General features: G+C 44.1%; 1 protein-coding gene across 1 annotated transcript in view; it reads right to left on the bottom strand.

Moving 5' to 3' along the window:
- Window positions 1-225: 225 nt before the first annotated feature.
- The window catches only part of EXOSC10 (exosome component 10), a 48045-nt gene continuing 28570 nt past the window's right edge, over window positions 226-19700 (bottom strand). Inside the window, exons 18-25 of the mRNA XM_003413470.4 lie at window positions 15407-15502; window positions 15080-15154; window positions 13316-13403; window positions 11657-11730; window positions 10710-10881; window positions 10128-10186; window positions 9527-9603; window positions 226-8810 (exon numbers count right to left, since the gene is read on the bottom strand). Coding sequence (XP_003413518.1) covers window positions 8780-8810; window positions 9527-9603; window positions 10128-10186; window positions 10710-10881; window positions 11657-11730; window positions 13316-13403; window positions 15080-15154; window positions 15407-15502 — 672 coding nt within the window. The 3' untranslated portion in view covers window positions 226-8779. The remainder of the gene's footprint in view (window positions 8811-9526; window positions 9604-10127; window positions 10187-10709; window positions 10882-11656; window positions 11731-13315; window positions 13404-15079; window positions 15155-15406; window positions 15503-19700) is intronic.

A 19700-nucleotide genomic window follows, 5' to 3' on the forward strand; every position in this document is an offset into this window, starting at 1 on the left:
GCTGGGCCGGGCTGCCGGGCCGGGCGCGGGCGGTGTTCGGGGTCCTGCCTGTGACCTCGGGTTGGCTGGAGCGGGGCAGCCCCTCCGGGTTCCCAGGCTGCGCCGCTCCCCCGGGCCGAGTGAGGGGGTGCGGAGGCCGGCCCGGGTCGGGGCTGCAGAGGGAAAACTCCAGCTGACATCGCACACCAAGCACAGTTTTCCAGCGCTGGGATATGCGTCGACTGGATGGCAACGGGTTTTTTACGGAGGATATGCGGACCCGGGGCTTCAGTCTGTGGGCTGGAGAAATGGGAACGGGCGGCTACATTGTTGGGCGAAGGGTTACGTTGTTGCACTGGAGCAATGGAGTAGAATGTATCCCTCGCCGCGTTCCCAAATTTGGCTCCTTGTTGGACTTAAACAGATTGTGCGGTTTGTCAAGGGTGCACTGAGGGGTTTTTATCTCCTTGAAAAGAATCATCACAGACCCGCGACTTGACAAGCTCGATTTAGCCATTCTCCCTTGGATTCTCTGAGCCAGGAGCATATGGCTGCTGAATAAGTAGCTCTTTGCTAAAAGAGTTTCTAAATTTACCCAGAAGAGGCAAACACATGCATATTCAGCACCAAAAGAGACTGGCACGCAGTTTTATTTGAAGGGTGGGTTGGGAATGTGCTGTTTTATGAAAATGTCAAGGAACTTCTCAGAACCACATTAAATATGTTAATTACCAACCAAATGTTGTTAGGTGCCATGGAGTCCTCCAACTCATAGCGACCCTATGTACATCAGAACGAAACACTGCCTGGTTCCTGTGCCATCCTCACAATCATTGCTATGTTTGAGCCCAGTGTTGCAGCCACTGTGAGGGTCTTCCTCTTTTTCGCTGACACTCTATCACCCTTTACCAAGTATGAGAAGCCCTGGTGGCAAGGTGATTGAGCTCAGCTGCTAACCAAAAGGTCTGCAGTCTTCAAATCCACCAGCCACTCCTGGGAAACCCTATGGGCAGTTCTACTCTGTTCTATAGGGTCGCTATGAGTAGGAATTGACTACAAGGCAACAGGTTTGGTTTTTTTGGTACCAAGCACAATGTCCTCCTCTAGAAACTGGTGGCTTCTGATAACATGTGCAAAGTATATGAGATAAAGGCTCATCATCCTTGCTTCCAAGGTACATTCTGGCTGTACTCCTTCCAAGACAGATTTGTTTATTCTTCTGGCAGTCCATGGCATATGCAATATTCTTTGCCAACACTGTAACTAAAAGGCATCAATTCTTCGGTCTTCCTTACTCATTGTCCAGCTTCTGCATGCCTGTGTTGTTGTTAGGTACTGTCAAGTTGGTTCTGATAGCGACCCTATGTACAACAGAAGGATACACTGCCCGGTATTTGCCATCCTCATGATCGCTGTTTTGCCTGAGCCCATTGTTGCAGCCACTGTGTCAATCTATCTCGTTGAGGGTCTTCCTCTTTTTCACTGACCCTCTACTTTGCCAAGCATGATGTCCTTCTCCAGGGACTGATCCCTCCTGATAACATGTCCAAAGTATATGAGGCAAAGTCTTGCTATCCTTGCTTCTAAGGAGCATTCTGGCTGTACTTCTTCCAAGCCAAATTTGATCGTTCTTTAAAGGCGTCAATTCTTCTTCGTCAATTCTTTCTTCGGTCTTCCTTATTCAAGCTTTCACATGCATGTAAGGCAGCTGAAAACACCAGGGCTTGGGTCAGGCGCATCTCAGTCCTTGCAGTGACATTGTTGCTTTTTAACACTGTAAAGAGATCTTCTGCAGCAGGTTTGCCCAATCCTTTGATTTCTTGACTGCTGCTTCCATGGGCATTGATTGGGGATCCAAGTAAAATGAAAACCTTGACAACTTCAATAATTTCTCCATTTATCGTGACGCTGCTTTTTGGCCCAGTTGTGCGGATTTTTGTTTTATGTCGAAGTGTAAACCATAGCGAAGCCCGTAGTCTTTGATCTTCATTAGTAGATGCTTCAAGTCCTCTTGACTTTCAGCAAGCAAGGTTGTGTCATCTGCACGACACAGCTTGTTGCCACATTTTTCTTCATATAGTCCAGCTTCTCAGATTATTCGCTCAGCATACAGATTGAGTAAGTATGGTGAAAGGATACAACCATGATGCACACCTTTCTTGACTTGAAACCACTCAGTATCCCCTTGTTCTGTTCGAACTACTGCCTCTTGGTCTATGTACAGGTTCCTTAGGAGAACAATTCCCATTCTTTCCAATGTTACCCATAATTTGTTAGGATCCACACAGTGGAATACCTTTGCATAGTCAATAAAACACAGATCAACATCTTTCTGGTATTCTTTGCTTTCAGCCAAGATCCATCTGATATCAGCAATGATATCCCTTGTTCCACATCCTCTTCTGAATTCGGCTTGAATTTCTGGCAGTTAGCTGTCGATGTACTGCTGTACTACTTTTGAATGATCTTTAGCAAAATTTTACTTGCGTGTGATACTAATGATATTGCTCAATAATTTCCTTTTCTTTTGGATCACCTTTCTTTGGAATGGGCATAAACATAGACCTCTTCCAATTGGTTGGCCAGGTAGCTGTGTTCTAAATTTCTTGGCATAGACAAGTGTGTGCTTCCAGCATTGCATCCATTTGTTGAAATCTCTCAACTGGTATTCTGTCAGTTCCTGGAGCCTTGTTTTTCACCAATGCCTTCAGTGCAGCTTGGTCTTCTTCCTTCAGTACTGATCAGCTGTTGATCATATGCTACCTCCTGAAATGGCTGAACATCAACCAATTCTTTTCGGTACAGTGACTCCATGTACTCCTTCCACCTTCTTTTGATGCTTCCTCTGTCATTCAATATTTTCCCATAGAATCCTTCAGTATTGCAACTCGGGGTGTGAATTTTTTCAGTTCTTTGAGCTTGAGAAATGCCAAGCGTGTTCTTTTTTAGGTTTTCTAACTCTAGGTCTTTGTGCATTTCATTATAATTGTCTTCTCAAGCTGCCCTTTGAAATCTTCCGTTCAGCTCTTTTGACTTCATCATTTCTTCCTTTCACTTTAGCTACTCTACATTCAAAAGTAAGTTTCAGAGTGTATTCTGACATCCATTTTGGTCTTTTCTTTCTTTCCTGTCTTTTTAGTGACCTTTTGCATCCTTCATGTACAATGTCCTTGATATCAACTCGTTTGGTCTCTGGTCATTTAGTGTTCAATGCATCAAATCTATTCTTGAGATGGTCTCTACATTCAGGTGGGATATACTCAAGGTCGTACTTTGGCTCTCGTGGACTTGTTTTAATTTTCTTCAGCTTTAACTTGAACTTGCATGTGAGCAATTGATGGTCTGTTCCACAGTCGGCTGCTGGCCTTGTTCTGACTGATGATACTGAGTTTCTCCATCATCACTTTCCACAAATGTAGTCAATTTGATTCCTGTGCATTCCATCTGGCGAATCAAAAAAAACGAATAGCTACCATTTTTGTTGCTGAGAAAAGGTACTTGCAATGAAGAAGTCGTTGGCTTGCAAAATTCTATCAGGCAATCTCCAGTGTTGTTTCTGTCACAAAGGTCTTATTTTCCAACTACTGATCCTTCTTTTTTTTCCAACTTTTGCATTCCAATCTCTAGTAATTATAATGCAACTTGATTGCATGTTTTATAAATTCCAGACTGCAGAAGTTGGTAAAAATCAATTTCTTCATCTTTGGCCTTAGTGGTTGGTGTATAAATTTGAATAATATTTGCATCAACTGGTCTTCCTTGTAGGCATATGCATATTATCCTATCACTGACAGCACTGTACTTCAAGGCAGATCTTGAAATGTCCTTTTTTGAGGATGGATGTGATGCCATTTCTCCTCAATTTGAAATTCCTGGCATAGTAGACCATATGATTGTCTGACTCGAAATGGCCAAATACCAGTCCGTTTTAGCTCACTAATACCTAGGTTATTGATCTTTATGCATTCCATTTCATTTTTTGAAGAATTCCAATTTTCCTAGATTCATACTTAGTACATTCCACGTTCTGATTATTAATGGATGTTTGAATCTGTTCCTTTTGTCAGTCTGTCCTACTGTGGTCGCTTGTGTATTTCTGTGATGCTGGAAGGTATATCACCAGTATATCAAATACCAGTAAGGTTACCCACGGTGGATAGGTTTCAGTGGGAGCTTCTAGACTAAGACAGACTAGAAAGAAGGACCTGGTGATATTCTTCTAAAAAAACTGGCCACTGAAAGCCTTATGAATAGCAGTGGAACACTGTCTGATGTAGCGTCAGAAGATGAGCCCCTCAAGTTGGAAGGCACTCAAAATATGACCGGGGAAGAGATGCCTCCTCAAAGTAGGGTTGACCTTAATGATGTGGGTGGAGTCAAGTTTTTGGGACCTTCATTTGCTGATGTGGCATGACACAAAATGAGAACAAACAGCTGTAATTACCAAATATTAAATGCTAATTGCTCTACAGGCAGAATTTTAAGGCAGTGAGAAGAAACTGGTTTAAGCTACTGGTGACATGAGGCCAGGGATGTTTTTGTGTCTTCGTTTTTTGACTGGTATTTTGCAGCCTCACTTGGGAGGTGGGGGAGCATATTCCCAGTCTAAACTAGAGCTGAAAACACATGTTGTTTATCTATGAGCGCAAGCCTCAGGCTTCACAGCAACATGTGCCTTGGCTAAATTTTAAGCTCCTTTTAAAGGGAAGGTAAGCCAGGGCAGTTAAATAATTGCTAGGAGACAGTGCCATGGAACTGTCAGATGATCATTCAGTAGAAAAGATCCCAAGGTAGGACAGTTTCCATCACTATGTCCAGTTACTACAGACTCAATTGGGTCCAGCCCTGTCCTTGGGACTCGGTGTTCCCATCATACCCCGTACTTCCCCCCATCAAGCCATTTGGCCCTCCGAGTTCTATTTGTCTGTGTGCACCAGCCAGACTAAACTCTGTGAGGCTAGGGATGGTGTCTGTAGATAGCTGGCACTTGATGCCTGGCAGAGTGAACATGAGGGCCAAGACCCCAGCCTGGGCCCCTTCGTGGGGCCAGCCTTCCTGGCTTCTTCCCAGCTGACCTGACAGGCGCTTTGGCCTCTTGAGGGACTGCCTGGCGGGAAAGGAAAGGATCAAGTCCATCCCATCCCCTCTACATGTTGAACAAAGCAGCTTCAGCATCTGCATTAGCAATGAGAAGGACCATAAATTACACCCTTTTACCTCCTGTAGAGGAGATGAAATCATGGTCTCCAGCATGAACAGCACATGGGACTTCTAGGTTAGCACGTCCAGCATTAGCTCATACCTCTCCAGGTTCAAAGTACAAAGGCCCTGAATAAATTATAGGCAAAAAGATCCCCAAATGTATAGCACTATGAGCACAGAAATGCCACCAACACCAGATCATGAAGAAAAACTGTGGCATTGCAGACATAGTCTTTCCTGCAGAGCCCAGTTAAAGCCACAGTTCATACTGAACATCTGAAGGGAGGCTGTGTTCACAGCACTGAAAGTGTTTCTCAGATTCAGACCAGCATGCCTTTAAAATTCTGTTGTAAAACACTGCTGTCTAGTTCGTCAACTGGCTTAATCTACTAGAAAGTATTGAGAGTTTATAAAAGTAGTGGGAGGGGAGAGGTGGGCAATGGCCGCCATCCAAGGGGATGGTTTAACTGGGGCTGCCACATGGTACATGTATCTCTGTCACTGTTTGGCAGTTAGCACTTGAGAGTAATTTTAAGCCTTGTATTCAGCCAGGCAGATAGCTGTGGTTGAGCAGGAACAAAGTTGGTCATAACATGGTATGACTTGGTGGAAATGCTTATGGCAAGCTGCTCACAGCACCACAAACACCAGTGTTTGACTCCTTGAGCAAAGAACCCTTCTCATAAATTCCTGCTCCCACCTCCAATCCTGCCGACTCTGCCAGATTACTCTTTCCAGAGTATAGCTCCAGTCATGTCCCTTCGCAGCTCAGAAACACTCAGGCAGTTCCTGACTGGCTTACACAAGCCCCTCCATGAATCACCACCCACACTGGTCCTATTTCCCAGGAACCTCCTTAGGACTTGAAGCCCCAGTCGGTGCAGCCAGGGCTGCTCTCCAAACACCCTGGGCCTCCATTCCATAGCTGAGGACTCCTGGACTCTGAAGTGCATAGACCAAATAAAATTTCAAAAACACATCTGTGGAATGACATCAGGTGGCCTACTTTTTATTTTTCAAGAAAGGACTTTTAAAAAGACTTTTAACTACTGTTTATAGTCATCATCTTTTTAAATTGATAATAAAAAAGGCATTGGCACACAGATAGAGCTAGTAAAGACAAGCTCCAAATAAAGGACAAAGGATCACTTTACCTCTACCAGAGGTGAGCCTACTGTGGCCCCAAAGCAAGTTCTGGACCCACTGCCTGAGCTTCTATAGTGCTTCTCAAACTTCAGCATGCCTAAGAATTACCTGGAATGCTTGTTCAGAACAGGGTCTTGGCCCTGGGTCCCTGGATTCCAATTGGGTAGGTCTGGGGTGGAGCCTGGGGTTAAAGGCCTATCTAAAAAGCTCCCAAATGGTATCCATTGAGGACCACACTTTGAGTAGCACTGGCTTACAAGGTTCTCTGGCCTTCTTACCTGACTCCTCAAGGTCCAGCCCTCTTTGTGATGCCTCCTTGGGCCATCCTCAGTTAAAAATAATTTCTCATGTTAAAAAATTCCCATCTATCTGTCCATTTTTTTATACCACTTTGCCAGAGACTGTTCTTTGTCCTTCTATGTGTGTTCTTTCAAAATTCTATGAGAGTAGAACTCTGGATTTTTAGCTGGGCACATGAATGACCTAAATGACACTTCCCAGCATCCTCTGCTGTGGTCACGTGACTAAGTTCTGGCCAATGGGAAGTGGAAATGGAGAGGGAGATGACCATGGTGCTCTTTTCCTCTCCTCCTTCCAGCTGGGTGGAATAAGGATTGTAATGGTTAGAGCTGGGGCATCTACCCTAGACCAGGAGGTGGAAGCCACGTGTTTGAGTTGAGAGCTGCTCTAGACTATGTTTACAAAAGAGAGAGAAAAAACACCTATCTTGTTAGGCCACTGATAGTTTGGTTTTTCTGTCAATTTCAACCAGTATAGACTAATACAAACCATTGCCCACTCTAGGACAGGTCTCATTCTCTGCTCTTTTGCTCAACTGGAGCTCTTTGACGACTGCATGATGTTTGATTTAGCCTGGTTTCTCCACAGGTGGCTGTATACAGTTGGCCCTCAATAATTTGTGTGATAAATTTCAAAGCATAGATTCCTAGTTTAAGTACTTGTAAAAACAAAAACAAAAAAAATGGCATTATCTTGTGCTTTCCTTATAGCCAATTTCAGGATTAAAATCAAATGGAATTCTAAAGAAATAAGCAGAGTTTAGGTCAAAGATTTATATAAGAAATTCAACGTTGCCTTATTCCATTACTAGTACAAAAATGGAAAAATGTTTAATAGTAGAGGGTTGGCTAAAACACATTTTAGAATGAGAAGTTGCATAAACATTGAAAAACTACAGAAACATAAACTCAATTGTACATTAAAAAAAGGATCTATACCTATATACATATAAGGAGTCCCTGGGCGGTACAAACAGTTAAGTGCTTTACTACTGGCCAAAACGGTTGGCAGTTCGAACTCACCCAGAGGAACCTCAGAAGACAGGCCTGGTGTTATGCTTCCGAAAGGTCACAGCCATTGAAAACCTTCTGGTGCAGTTCTATTCTGCACACATGGGGTTGTCATGAGTCAGAATCGACTCAATGGTAACAACAACAGGGTATCAATACAGATTTGCTGAATCAATTCTCACTGTATCCTTACAGCTTATGAAGTATGGGGTATTGCTCTTACCATCTTACAGATGAGGACACTGAGTCTTGGCAAGGTTATGAAAGTTGTCTAAAGCCTTAAAGCTAGTAAGGGTCAGAACAGGGATTTAAACCCTGGACTGTCTGATTCGAGAGCTTGAGGTCTTAACCTGATACCTGGAATTTAAAATTATAAGCCCTAACGGTTAATCTGGGGCCCCTGGGTGGAGCAAATGGCTAAGTGCTGGGCTACTAACCAAAAGGTTGGCAGTTCAATTCCACCTAGAGGCACCTTGAAAGTAAGGCCTGGCAATTTGCTTCCAAATTCATGCTTCACAGCCATGAAAACCCTCAAGAGCAGTTCTGCTCTACAGACATGGGGTCACCATGAGTCGGAATCGACTCGACGGCAACGAACAACATACACATATAGAAAAAGGTGATTTAATATTCCTCTTTGTATTTTTCTATGTTTTCCACATTTCCTACAAGGAACATACTGTTAGCTTTATAACCAGGAAAAAACAAAGTTAAAAAAGAAAAGCGAGGGAGGAAGGAACAGAGAACATAATGGGTCCTCTAGAAGCCAGTTTGCCCTAAAGGCATGTGAAGGGGGTAAAATGGTCCTCGGAAGTCTCTGAAAGGGTGGATGCTGCCTGTTTCTGAGTCACAAGGAGGTTCTTCTGAGTTTCTCCTTGGGGGTGGTTCTGGATTTCTCCAGAAGTCACAGCAACCTCTGAGGGCACACTCACCTCTGCCTAGACAGCCGCAGATGGTACTCTCGGCAGGGTGGGATCTGTTCTTCCCCGCCAGAGCTCTGGGGGCAGCAAAGGAAAACCCAGGAACCAGCTTTCTTCCAATAAGAACTATTTTTTAATGGTTTAAAAACAAGTCTGTACAAAACCTGCACCCCCATTTGTTGCTTCCAGTCCACTAGGAGATCCCGAAGGTCTCTTCCAACACTATCTCTTTGGCCAATTGTGCCTGAAACCTCTGCAAAGACAGTTTGAACACAGGGTTACCTCTTTCAGTTTGGCCAGATGTTTGCTCTCAGCTGACGTTTATAAAAGGCTGCAAGCCCTAGTCATGTGGAATTGAGGGAGAATGGCTGAGTTCAGGGGTCCTGGAGCATGAAGCTGGGCAGCCATGCTTCCTTAACTCTCTCCAGCAGAGGCAAGTGGGGCTGGGGCACTGCTCTGCCACTCACACAGGACTGGCTGAGTTGCTCAAGATCTAAAGCCGCAGATCTGGCTTCACAACGCAGTGCCCTGGGGCAGGTCCTGTGACCTCAGGCTCTGCTTTAAGCATTAGGATTTCATACTTTTGACTAAAAAATTCTTAAAACAACCACCAACATTTGCTCACCGATTTTTTTCTCACGCCTAAGAAACTGGTTGATGAAGGAAAACTTCAAACCTATTTGCTATGAGATGACCCCAGGAAACCATAATGGTAACAGGAGAGGACTAAAGATGACTGGAATCTGAATCCTGGGATACAGTGGCAAACTATGTGACTGGTGGCATCAAAAAAGTTACTTCCCCTCCTATCAGTTTCTCAAACGACATATCAAGGGACTTAAATGAGGTAAGGCTCTCAGACAAGGGCTGTGGACCTGCACTCTGTGCAGCTGTCCCCTGGCAGGTTCACAGCATGGCAGCTGCTTTCTCCCTGGGCCGTCAGGGGCCCTGTGGATGTCGGTTACATACCTGTCTGATTTTCCAGTTGGAAAGGACATGCTTTTGTTTCCCGTTGGCTGTTTGAGTTTTTTGGCCGCAATGCATTTCTGAAAAGATAAAAAAACATTTAAGCTGGTGACAATGACGACAACAGACACACAGGAAAATACACCTGGCTCAGGTGGCCCATCAAAGACTCCAGCCTCATAGGTGTAATATTGGCTTCCTAGCAACCGGACACTTGTATGTGTTTCAAAAGGCAAGGTCATTAGGATCAGCTACAGAAGGGAATGGGAGAGCACCACACAGCCTCACCCTCTCATGCCAAACTTCCAGCCCCATTCAGTTCTGATGGCACCATCACCCACATGGGTAGATGCAGGCTTGTGTGGCACCAGAAGGCGTGCCCATAGCCTGTGGCTGGAGTTCCCACGACAGCAAACACACAGTAATACCCTTTACAACCCCACATTGGCTTTGAGAGGTTTTTTTTCCCTCCATTGGTGGAATAGTTGATGGGTATTGTGGGTATCTGGGGAGAAGTGAGGTGAGGGAAAAAGCTAGGCAAAGGAAAGGATTCCTCCATTCCCAGCACACGAGCATGCTCCTATCCCCTTGGTGTCTGCCTTACCTTGCCAGACTGGGTCTGCTTATTTGGATCAAACTGGGAAGGCTTGGATTTGCTGCTTCCTGGAAGGTGAGAGAAAAGGGATGCCAGTGATCACGGGACATGTCGCTAAGGAGCCTACTGTAGGGGCCAAGAAGCCACCTACAGCCCCTTCAAAGTGGATGAGGCTTACAGGTTAAGGAACCACAAGAGCGTCACCTCACGGGCATGATTTTTCAACAAAATCTTTGCTCTGTGTATGTGAGAGAGAGAGAGAGAGAGAGGAGGTGGAGGGAGAGAGAGAAATAGAGAGAAACTGTTTCTGAGCACAATAAGTTATTGTGAGGAAGGGTGGAGCCATAGTCACAACAGATGACATCTTGCTAGACCCCCACAGCAGCTCCTGGGAGAGCTCGCTTCTGTGGGGGAGGGGAGACAGCTTCTGTCTGTCATCGCTGTTTCTTTGGATTGCTCTAACTGCTCTTGTCACTGCCATGTCTTGGGGATGGCTTGATCTGGACCTAAGCCAGGCTCTTCCTTCACTTCACTGCCTCCTCCCATCAATGGGGCCAGACCTTCCCCAGAGGCCACTAGTTCTGTTCTCACCTGCAAAAGCCTTGAAGTCTGACTTGCTGTAGTCGTACGGGGTAAACTCTTTTTCTGCTGCATCTGGGTCCTTTGGCTTCTTGGAAATTTTGAGTCGTTTCTTCCCTTGTTTCTGTTCTGTGGTCCTTGGGTCACTTATTGTTCGCTCTCTCTTCTTAGCAGCATTCTCTAGCTGTGTATTTAACATACCACAGGAAAGAAGCATGAAAGTATATGAGAGAGCAGAGTCCTGCCTGCCTCCATCATCAGCATGCTGCAGCACCTCAGCCGCCTACGTGGTGTGGAAGTTGACTCAGTGATGGGAGAGGATGGGGGCTGGGATTCTGAGCAGCTCTGGGACTGGAGTATAATCACACTCAGGCTTGCACCGGCTGGAATTCTATGTTCTTAACTGGAAAGTGACATCAGGTCATTTAAGGAAGAAACAAACAAAAAAGCCATTGCTGCTAAGTCGATTCCAACTCAGAGCAAACTTTTAAGACAGAGTAGAACTGCCCCATAGGATTTCCAAGGAGCAGCTGATGGAGTCAACTGCCAACCTTTTGGTTAGCAGCCTGAACTCCTAACCACTGCGCCACCAGGGCTCCTTTAAGAAAGAAAGGGCTTAAGAATTCCAGAGTACTCTGGGGATGGTAGAGAATTTAGTAGGGCAGAGTGGGACACACAATAGGCTTCCATACTGTAAGTTTCAATACCTTGTCTACTACTGTAGCCAAGTAGGGTGGCGTATTTACCATAAACACGACGGAAGAACCCGTTAAAAGGAATGACAACATAAACCGTTTTGAGGGCAAAAGGCAGGCAACAGGAGACAAGCAAAAATGAGCTAACAAAAAAGAAAGCGTGCCATCTGAAGCACAGGGTAAGCCCTCCTCAGATATTAGAAGGCAATCCTATCACCAGGGAGCCCAGTTTCTGAAAAGACAACACAGAAGAGGCTCACGTACCGTGGCCTGTTGCCGAACAGACATGGTTTGTTCCACCGTGGCTTTGTATTCTTCCTTTGCCTGTTCCCGGGCAGCTGCAAGAGAGAGCTGTCACGGAGGTGCTGAAGCCAACGGCCTAGTCCCCATCCTCCTCTTACCTGACCCTTCAGCAGTAGTCACCACAGCGGACACTCCCTCCCTTCACTGGCTTCTGGGCACCACTCTCTTGTTCTCCCCTACCTCTCTGTTCCTTGTCTCCTTTGCCAGTTCCTCCCCACCTCCTCAGTATCTGTAGGACAGACTGCCTCAGGACTCAGTCTTAGCTGCTCTTTACTCTCTCAATCTGACACCTCCAGCTGGCTCCCCCAGATCTAACAGCCGATCTGACATCACTCTAAGGATGTTTAGTAGGGATCACAACCATAACATGCCAAGGACCAAAACCAAAACCATTTCCCCCTTAAACTGGTTCCTTCTACAGTCTCCTTCAGTTGATGGCCAACTCCTTCCTAGTTGCTCAGGACAAAACATCCTTGTACCCATGGCTTCTTCTTTTCTCTCATACCACATCCAACTCATTGTCAAATGCTTTACTTACAGAAATAGATCCAGAATCTGAGAACCTTTCACGACCTCCTCTGCTACCATCCTGGTCCAAGCCACTGTCACCTCACACCTGGGTTACTATAATGTCTCCTAACTGGCCTCCCTGACCTCACCCTCAATAATCTACTCTCAACCCAGCAGCCAGAGTGACTTATACTTTTTTAACTTTAATAATTTTTTGTTTTTATTGCTGTTGAGAATATACACAGCAGAACATACACCAATTCAACAATTTCTACATGCATGATTCAGTGACAATTACATTCGTCAAGTTGTGCAACCATTCTCACCCTCCTTTTCCTTCATTAACATAAACCCACTGCCCCCTAAGGTTCCTAGATAATCTTTCGAGTTGCTGTTGTCAGTTTGATCCCATACAGATAGTTCTTTAGAAAAGCACAGAGCCCAAGGCAGACATTCTTTACTGACTAAGCTAAACTATTGGTTGGTTTAAGAAAGACTTCAGAGGATATTCTTGGTTTAAGGTGTAAAGATCATCTTAGGGCAATAGTTTTGGGGTTCATCCAGCCTTAATGGCTCCAGAAAGTCTGGATTCCATGACAATTTGACAAAACTGGAGTACAAGCTCCCGTCCTTACAGTGGGCCCTACTTGTGCTCCCTCCTTACCTAGCACTCTTCTCTAGCCGCACTGCTCCTGGCAATTTCATAGGCATGCCCAGCAAGCTACCACCACAGGGCCTTTGGAACTGCTGTGCAGCTGGCCTGGAACGCTCTTCCCCTAGACAGCTGCACGCCTTTGCACAGATGTCATGTTTATTAGACCACCTTCTCTGGCCACCACACGTAAACAGTAACCAATGTTCCCCTGCCCCCATCCCGAGCGCTCCCTACCTCTTTGTGTGCATAGTACTGACTACCATGAGACAGAATATACGTTTATTGCCCACTCCCCCTAAGGAGAAGGTGCGCTCCACGGGGCAGGGGCTCTGTCTGCTTTGTTCACTGCTCTACCTGATGCTTCGCCGAATGAATAAACAGACTGTGATATGGATGGGTTGTTTTTAGCAAGCACACTGACTGGTTGACTAAGTTTACAAGGAAGTGAATGATACCTGCTTGCTCAGCGGCCTTCTTCTTTGCAGTTTCTTTGGAGTATTTCTGTACCTGTACCTGGGTTGCAAGCTTCCAACGATTGCTAATCTATAATGAAAATAAAACAAAACAAAAACTTCCAAACTCAGGCATCTAAGAACCCCATATTTTTTAATGAGGTGATACAAGTGATACTATGTCAGAAAGTCCAAATCTAAGGACATGGAAAAACAAAATCTCAGGTTAGTTTTCTCTATAAAACACTTCTTAAGAAGTAACAAGTACAACTGTATTCCCGGAACTGGGCTGGATGCTGTCACAGCCATCAGCTTATTCCATTTCTCAATGTCCCTGCGAAAAAGGTGTTAGCATAACTCTCATCTTAGAGATGAGCAGACAGGCTTGGAGAAACTAAATAGCTTGTCCAAGGGGACACAACTGGTACATGATGGAGCTGAGATTCAAGCCAGGGCTTCTGCAAGTCAAGCATGGAGAGAAATGAGTGCTTGTCCAAAGTGCCACAGTGGGCGGGGGGCGGGGGGGGCAGGGGAAGAGAAAGCAAAGGCCCCACCTGACTTCCCATTTCTAAAAATAGGACAACCCTCAGTGACAGGGCCAAAGTCTATCAGGGTGTTGGTCTGATTTTTGTTGACTAAAAGAGCGGTGCTATAGCAGAGGAAGCCAGCCCCCCGCCCCATCTTGTTAGAGCACACACTTCCTGCAGGAAGAAGACGGCTTGCAACAGACATGCTGGCTTCCAAGGAAACCTCAAGGGGACTCGGGGACACGTGTTCTTATTCCTATTCAGAATACTGTTAAAAAATACAAACCAAACTATATTAAGACAGTGTTTTAAAATTTACCTGTCACTGTTGAGAGCTGTAAAGTAACATAAATACATAAAAATGCATGGAGCTGTAATGAACACTTAATACCTCCATGTTACTATGCATAAATGAAACCTCAATTAAACAGAAAAACACTTTCTTAAAAGGTTTCCAAATGTTTTTGAGCATCTGATTAAAATTCTGGACACTTTCCTTAGAAAAACCGCATAAATATAAGATGCTCTTGGCCTTCATTTTCAGGGGACTCACAGATGATCAGAAGTCCATCGAGCCACAGATGGGCTTGGCTTGTCTAAAATGGAAACCTGGTGCAAATAATTAAGAAGTTCCCTCTTCTTTCAAGGGTGTTAAAGATTAAATTATGTCCCCCCAAAATACATGTTGGAATTCTAACTCCTATACCTGTGGAGATAATCGCATTTGGGAACAGGGTTTTGTTTGTTGCGTTAATGAGCTGTAACAGTGTAGAGTATGTCTTAGACCTAAAAAAGACTTTGAGACATAAAAAGAGCAGATCAGGCACCAGTTGCCATGGAATTGATTCTGACTTATAGTGACCCTACAGGACAAAACAGAACTGCCCCACGGAGTTTCCAAGGCTGTAAATCTTTGCCACTGACGTTTCAGTTAGCAGCCTAGTGCTTAACCACTGTGCCACCAGGGCTCCTTAGATCAGGCACAGAGGGAAACAAGCACAAATGGGGGAACAATAGATGGTAAGTGGAGATGGCCAAGGAACATGAGAAGACAGCTAGAGTCACTGGGACAAGGATTTTCTCCTGAGCAGACAGAGAGAGGCTTCCCTTATAGCTAGAGTCCTGAATTCAGACTTCTGCCCTCCTGAACTGTGAGAAAATAAATTTCAGTCTGTTAAAGCCACCCATTTGAGAAACTGAGTACTTTGAAAACTCTTAGAAAGGTGACAATTCCACTTACTTCATAGATTTTAGATGATGGGTCAAGCTTGGCTGCCTGGGAGATGTGGGCACGGTGTTCAAGGGAGGGCAGATACTGTAGAAAATGGAAAAAGGCACGTCAGATTCTGTCAGAGATGGAATCTGGTCTTCTTGTTCGCTTCATTTTAGAAGCTCTCAACTCGAAGTCTCAACCTGGAGATTTGGGGACAGCTGACACACACCACATTCAGAGGCCTCCTCCCTTCAGAGATGTCCTGCCTTCTTTTCCAGGTCAAAGGCAGCTAGCCGTGCCTACAGAAATCACTGCATATTCTGTTGGCCCTTAACGTGCATAACTATTACTCACCATTCGAAATGGATTTTCAAAGGACTCCATTATGCTCTGGGCCTTTTTCTGTGCAACTGTTAATGGACACTTTCCATTTTTTTCAGGACTAGGTTCCTGCGGGGGCAGAGAAGACAGGAAATGATCACTTCCGACCATGAAGAAGGTGACTCAAGAGGGTATCAGTCATAGTAATATTCGTGGCTAATTTTTCTTAAGCTCTCACTTCTATGTATCAGGCAGTGTAACAGCACACAGTTGGGTGTCAACACAGGCATCTCCAGGTGGTGTGAACAGTTAAGCACTCAACTACTAGCCAAAAGGTTGGCGGTTCAGGTCCGCCCAGAGGCACCTTTGGAAGACAGTCCTGCCAATCTGCATCTGAAAGGACAGGGCCTTGAAACCTTATGAAGCAGTTCTACTCTGCACATGTGGAGTTACCATGAGTCAGAACCAACTCAACAGTAATTAAAAACAACAGGGTGTCAATACAAATGTGTTGAGTCAATTCTCACTACATCCGTACAATAACATATGACATATGTGGCATTACTTTCACTTTCTTACGGATGAGGAAGTTGAGGCTTGCCAAGGCTACGGAAGTTTTCTAGAGCCTTAAAGCTAGTAAGGGTCAGAACAATCCCTGTCTGTCTGACTCTAGAGCTTGAGGTCTTAACCTGATGCCTGGAATTTAAAATTATAAACCCTAACGATTAATCTGGAGCTTTGGGTAGTGTAAATGGTTAAGTGCTGGACTACTAACTGAAAGGTTGGTGGCTCAAACCCACACAGAGGCACCTGCAAAGTAAGGTCTAGCTATCTGCTTCCAGAAGGTCACAGCCATGAAAACCCTGTGAAGCCCAGTTCTGCTCTAAACAGCAACAAACGACAACAACAGTTAATCAGTGAAACTGCAACAGAATGTTGCTTCCAATGGGGTTAGTAAAATTTGTGCTATCCTTTCGCTTAATTTTTATAGTCCCTTGCAACATAGAGTTTAGGGAAATTACAATCTCCTTTACACTAAAGAGATGTACTTCCTTATTAATGCAGTTAACATTTTTTTAGCTGCAGAATCACTTTGATGGCTCATATCAACTTTGTGGTCAACTAAATCTCCTAGACTTCTCTTACGAACTGCTAAAGCAAGACTCATTCTGAATTTATGTAATTAAGCTTAAAAAAAAAAAAGTTAAGTCCAAGGTAGCACATTTTGCAGGTGTCATTTCACCTCGTTGGCTTTCGCCCAGCACCCAAGCATGATGGAGTGGCTGTAAATTTTGACCTGTAAGCTATTGGACCACTACCTTCTTATCTGAAAATTTGCTATGCTCAATATCTGTCTTTACAAGGATTTCCCTTATCACCACATTCAACACTGTGCTGGAGGTCCTAGCCAGACCAATTAGGCTAGATGAAGAAATAAAGGGTATCCAGATTGGCAAGGAAGAAGTAAAAGTATCTCTATTTGCAAATGACATGATCTTATACACAGAAAACCCTAAGGAATCCTCAAGTACTGAAACTAATAGAAGAGTACAGCAGAGTATCAGGTAACAAGATAAACATCCAAAAATCAGTTGGATTCCTCTACACCAACAAAGAGAACTTCGAAGAGGAAACAGCCAAATCAATACCATTTAAAATAGTCCCCAAGAAGATAAAAGACTTAGGAATAAATCTAACCAGAGACATAAAAGACCTATACAAAGAAAACTACAAGACACTACTGTAGGAATCCAAAAGAGACCTACGTAAGTGGAAAAACATAACTTGCTCATGGATATGAAGGCTCAACATTGTGAAAATGTCAATTCTACCCAAAGCGATCTACAGATACAGTGCAATCCTGATCCAAATTGCAATGTCATTTTTTCAATTAGATGGAGAAAAAAAATCACCAACTTCATAAGGAAAGGGAAGAGGCCCCAGATAAGTAAAGCATGACTGAAAAAGAAGAACAAAGTGGAGGCCTCACTCTACCTGATTTTAGAACCTATTATACTGCCACAGTAGTCAAAACAGCTTGGTACTGGTACAACAACTGATACATCGGCCAATGGAACAGAATTGAGAATCCAGACATAAATCCATCTACATATGAGCAGCTGACATTTGACAAAGGCCCAAAGTCCGTTAAATGGGGAAAAGACAGTCTCTTTAATAAGTGGTGCTGGCATAACTGGATATCTATCTGCAAAAAAAATGATACAAGACCCATACCTCACTCCATGCACAAAAACTAACTCAAAATGAATCAAAGACCTAAATATAAAATCTAAAATGATAAAGATCATAGAAAAAAAAAAATAGGGACAATGCTAGGAACCCTAACACATGGCATAAAACAGAATCTAAAACATAATGCACAAACCCCAGAAGAGAAACTAGATAACTGGTAGCTCCTAAAAATCAAACACTTACGCTCATCCATAGGCTTCACCAAAGAGTAGAAAGACAACCTACAGGCTGGGAAAAAATTTTTGGCTACAACATATCCGATCAGAGTCTAATCTCTAAAATCTACAAGATACTGCAAAACTTCAACAATGAAAAGACAAATAACCCAAGCAAAAAATGGGTAAAGAATATGAATAGGCACTTCACCAAAGATGACATTCAGGCAGCTAGCAGATACATGAGGAAATGCTCGCTATCATTAGCCATTAGAGAATTGCAAATCAAAACTACAATGAGATACAATCTCACTCCAACAAGGCTGGCACTAATCCAAAAAACACAAAATAATAAATGTTGGAGAGGGGGTGGAGAGACTGGAATACTCAGACACTGCTGGTGGGAATGTAAAATGGCATAACCACTTTGGAAATTGATTTGGCGCTTCTTTAAAAAGCTAGAAAGAGAAGTACCATATGATCCAGCAATCCCACTCCTTGGAATATATCCTAGAGAAATAAGAGCTGTCACATGAATAGATACATGCACCCTCATGTTCACCGCAGCACTATTCATGACAGCGAAAAGAGGAAAACAGCCTAGGTGCCCATCAACAGATGAATGGATAAACAAATTATGGTATACTCACACAATGTAATACTACACAACAATAAAGAACAAATGTGCAAAACATCTCACAACATGGATGAATCTGGAAGGCATTATGCTCAGTGAAATTAGTCAATCACAAGAGGACAAATATTGTATGAACCCAGAAAACCAAACCCAGTGCCGTCGAGTCGATTCTGACTCATAGCAACCCTATAGGACAGAGTAGAACTGCCTCAGAGTTTCCAAGGAGTGCTTGGTGGATTTGAACTGCTGACCCTTTGGTTAGCAGCCATAGCACTTAACCACTACACCACCAGGGTTTCCAATATTGTATGAGACCACTATTATATGAACTGAAGAGAAGGTTTAAACACAAAAGAAATCATTCTTTGATGATTATGAGGGTGGGGAGGCAGGGAGAGGGGAATTCATTAACTAAATTAAAACCCATTGCCTGGAAGTGATTCCGACTCACAGTGACCCTATAGGACACAGCAGAACTGCCCCACAGTTTCTAAGGAGCAACTGGTGGATTTAAACTGCTGACCTCTTGGTTAGCAGCCGTAGCACTTAACCACTGTGCCACCATAGTTTCCATTAACCAGATCGTGAACAAGAATTATCTTAGGTGAAAAGAAGGACAACACACAATACAGGGGAAGTCTGCACAACTGGACTAAACCAAAAGCTAAGAAGTTTCCTGAACACAACCAAACAAGTCAAGAGACAGAGTAGAAGGGGCGGGAGTCCGGGGACCATGGTTTCAGGGGACTTCTAGGTTAACTGGTATAACAAAGTTTATTAAGAAAATGTTCTGCATCCCACTGTGGTGAGTGGCGTCTGAGGTCTTAAAAGCTAGCAAGTGGCCATCTAAGATGCATCAATTTGTCCCAACCCACCTGGAGCAAAGAAGAATGAAGAACACCAAAGACACAAAGAAAATATTAGCCCAAGAGACAAAAAGGGCCAGATAAACCCAGAGACTCCATCAGCTTGAAACCAAAAGAAGTAGACGGTGCCCAGCTACCATCAATGACAACCCTGACAGGGAACATAACAGAGGGTCCCTGACAGAGCAGGAGAAAAGTGGGGTGCAGAACTCAAATTCTAGTAAAAAGACCAGACTTAATGGTCTGATTGAGACTAGAGGAACCCCAGAAGACATGGCCCCCACATTATCCGTTAACCCAGAACTAAAACCATTCCTGAAGCCAACTCTTCAGACAAAGATTAGACTGGACTATAAGACATAAAATGATACTCGTGAAAAATGAGCTTCTTAGCTCAAGTAGATACATGTGACTAA

Source organism: Loxodonta africana, chromosome 3 (genome assembly GCF_030014295.1).
Source record: "Loxodonta africana isolate mLoxAfr1 chromosome 3, mLoxAfr1.hap2, whole genome shotgun sequence".
Classification (NCBI taxonomy): domain Eukaryota; kingdom Metazoa; phylum Chordata; class Mammalia; order Proboscidea; family Elephantidae; genus Loxodonta; species Loxodonta africana.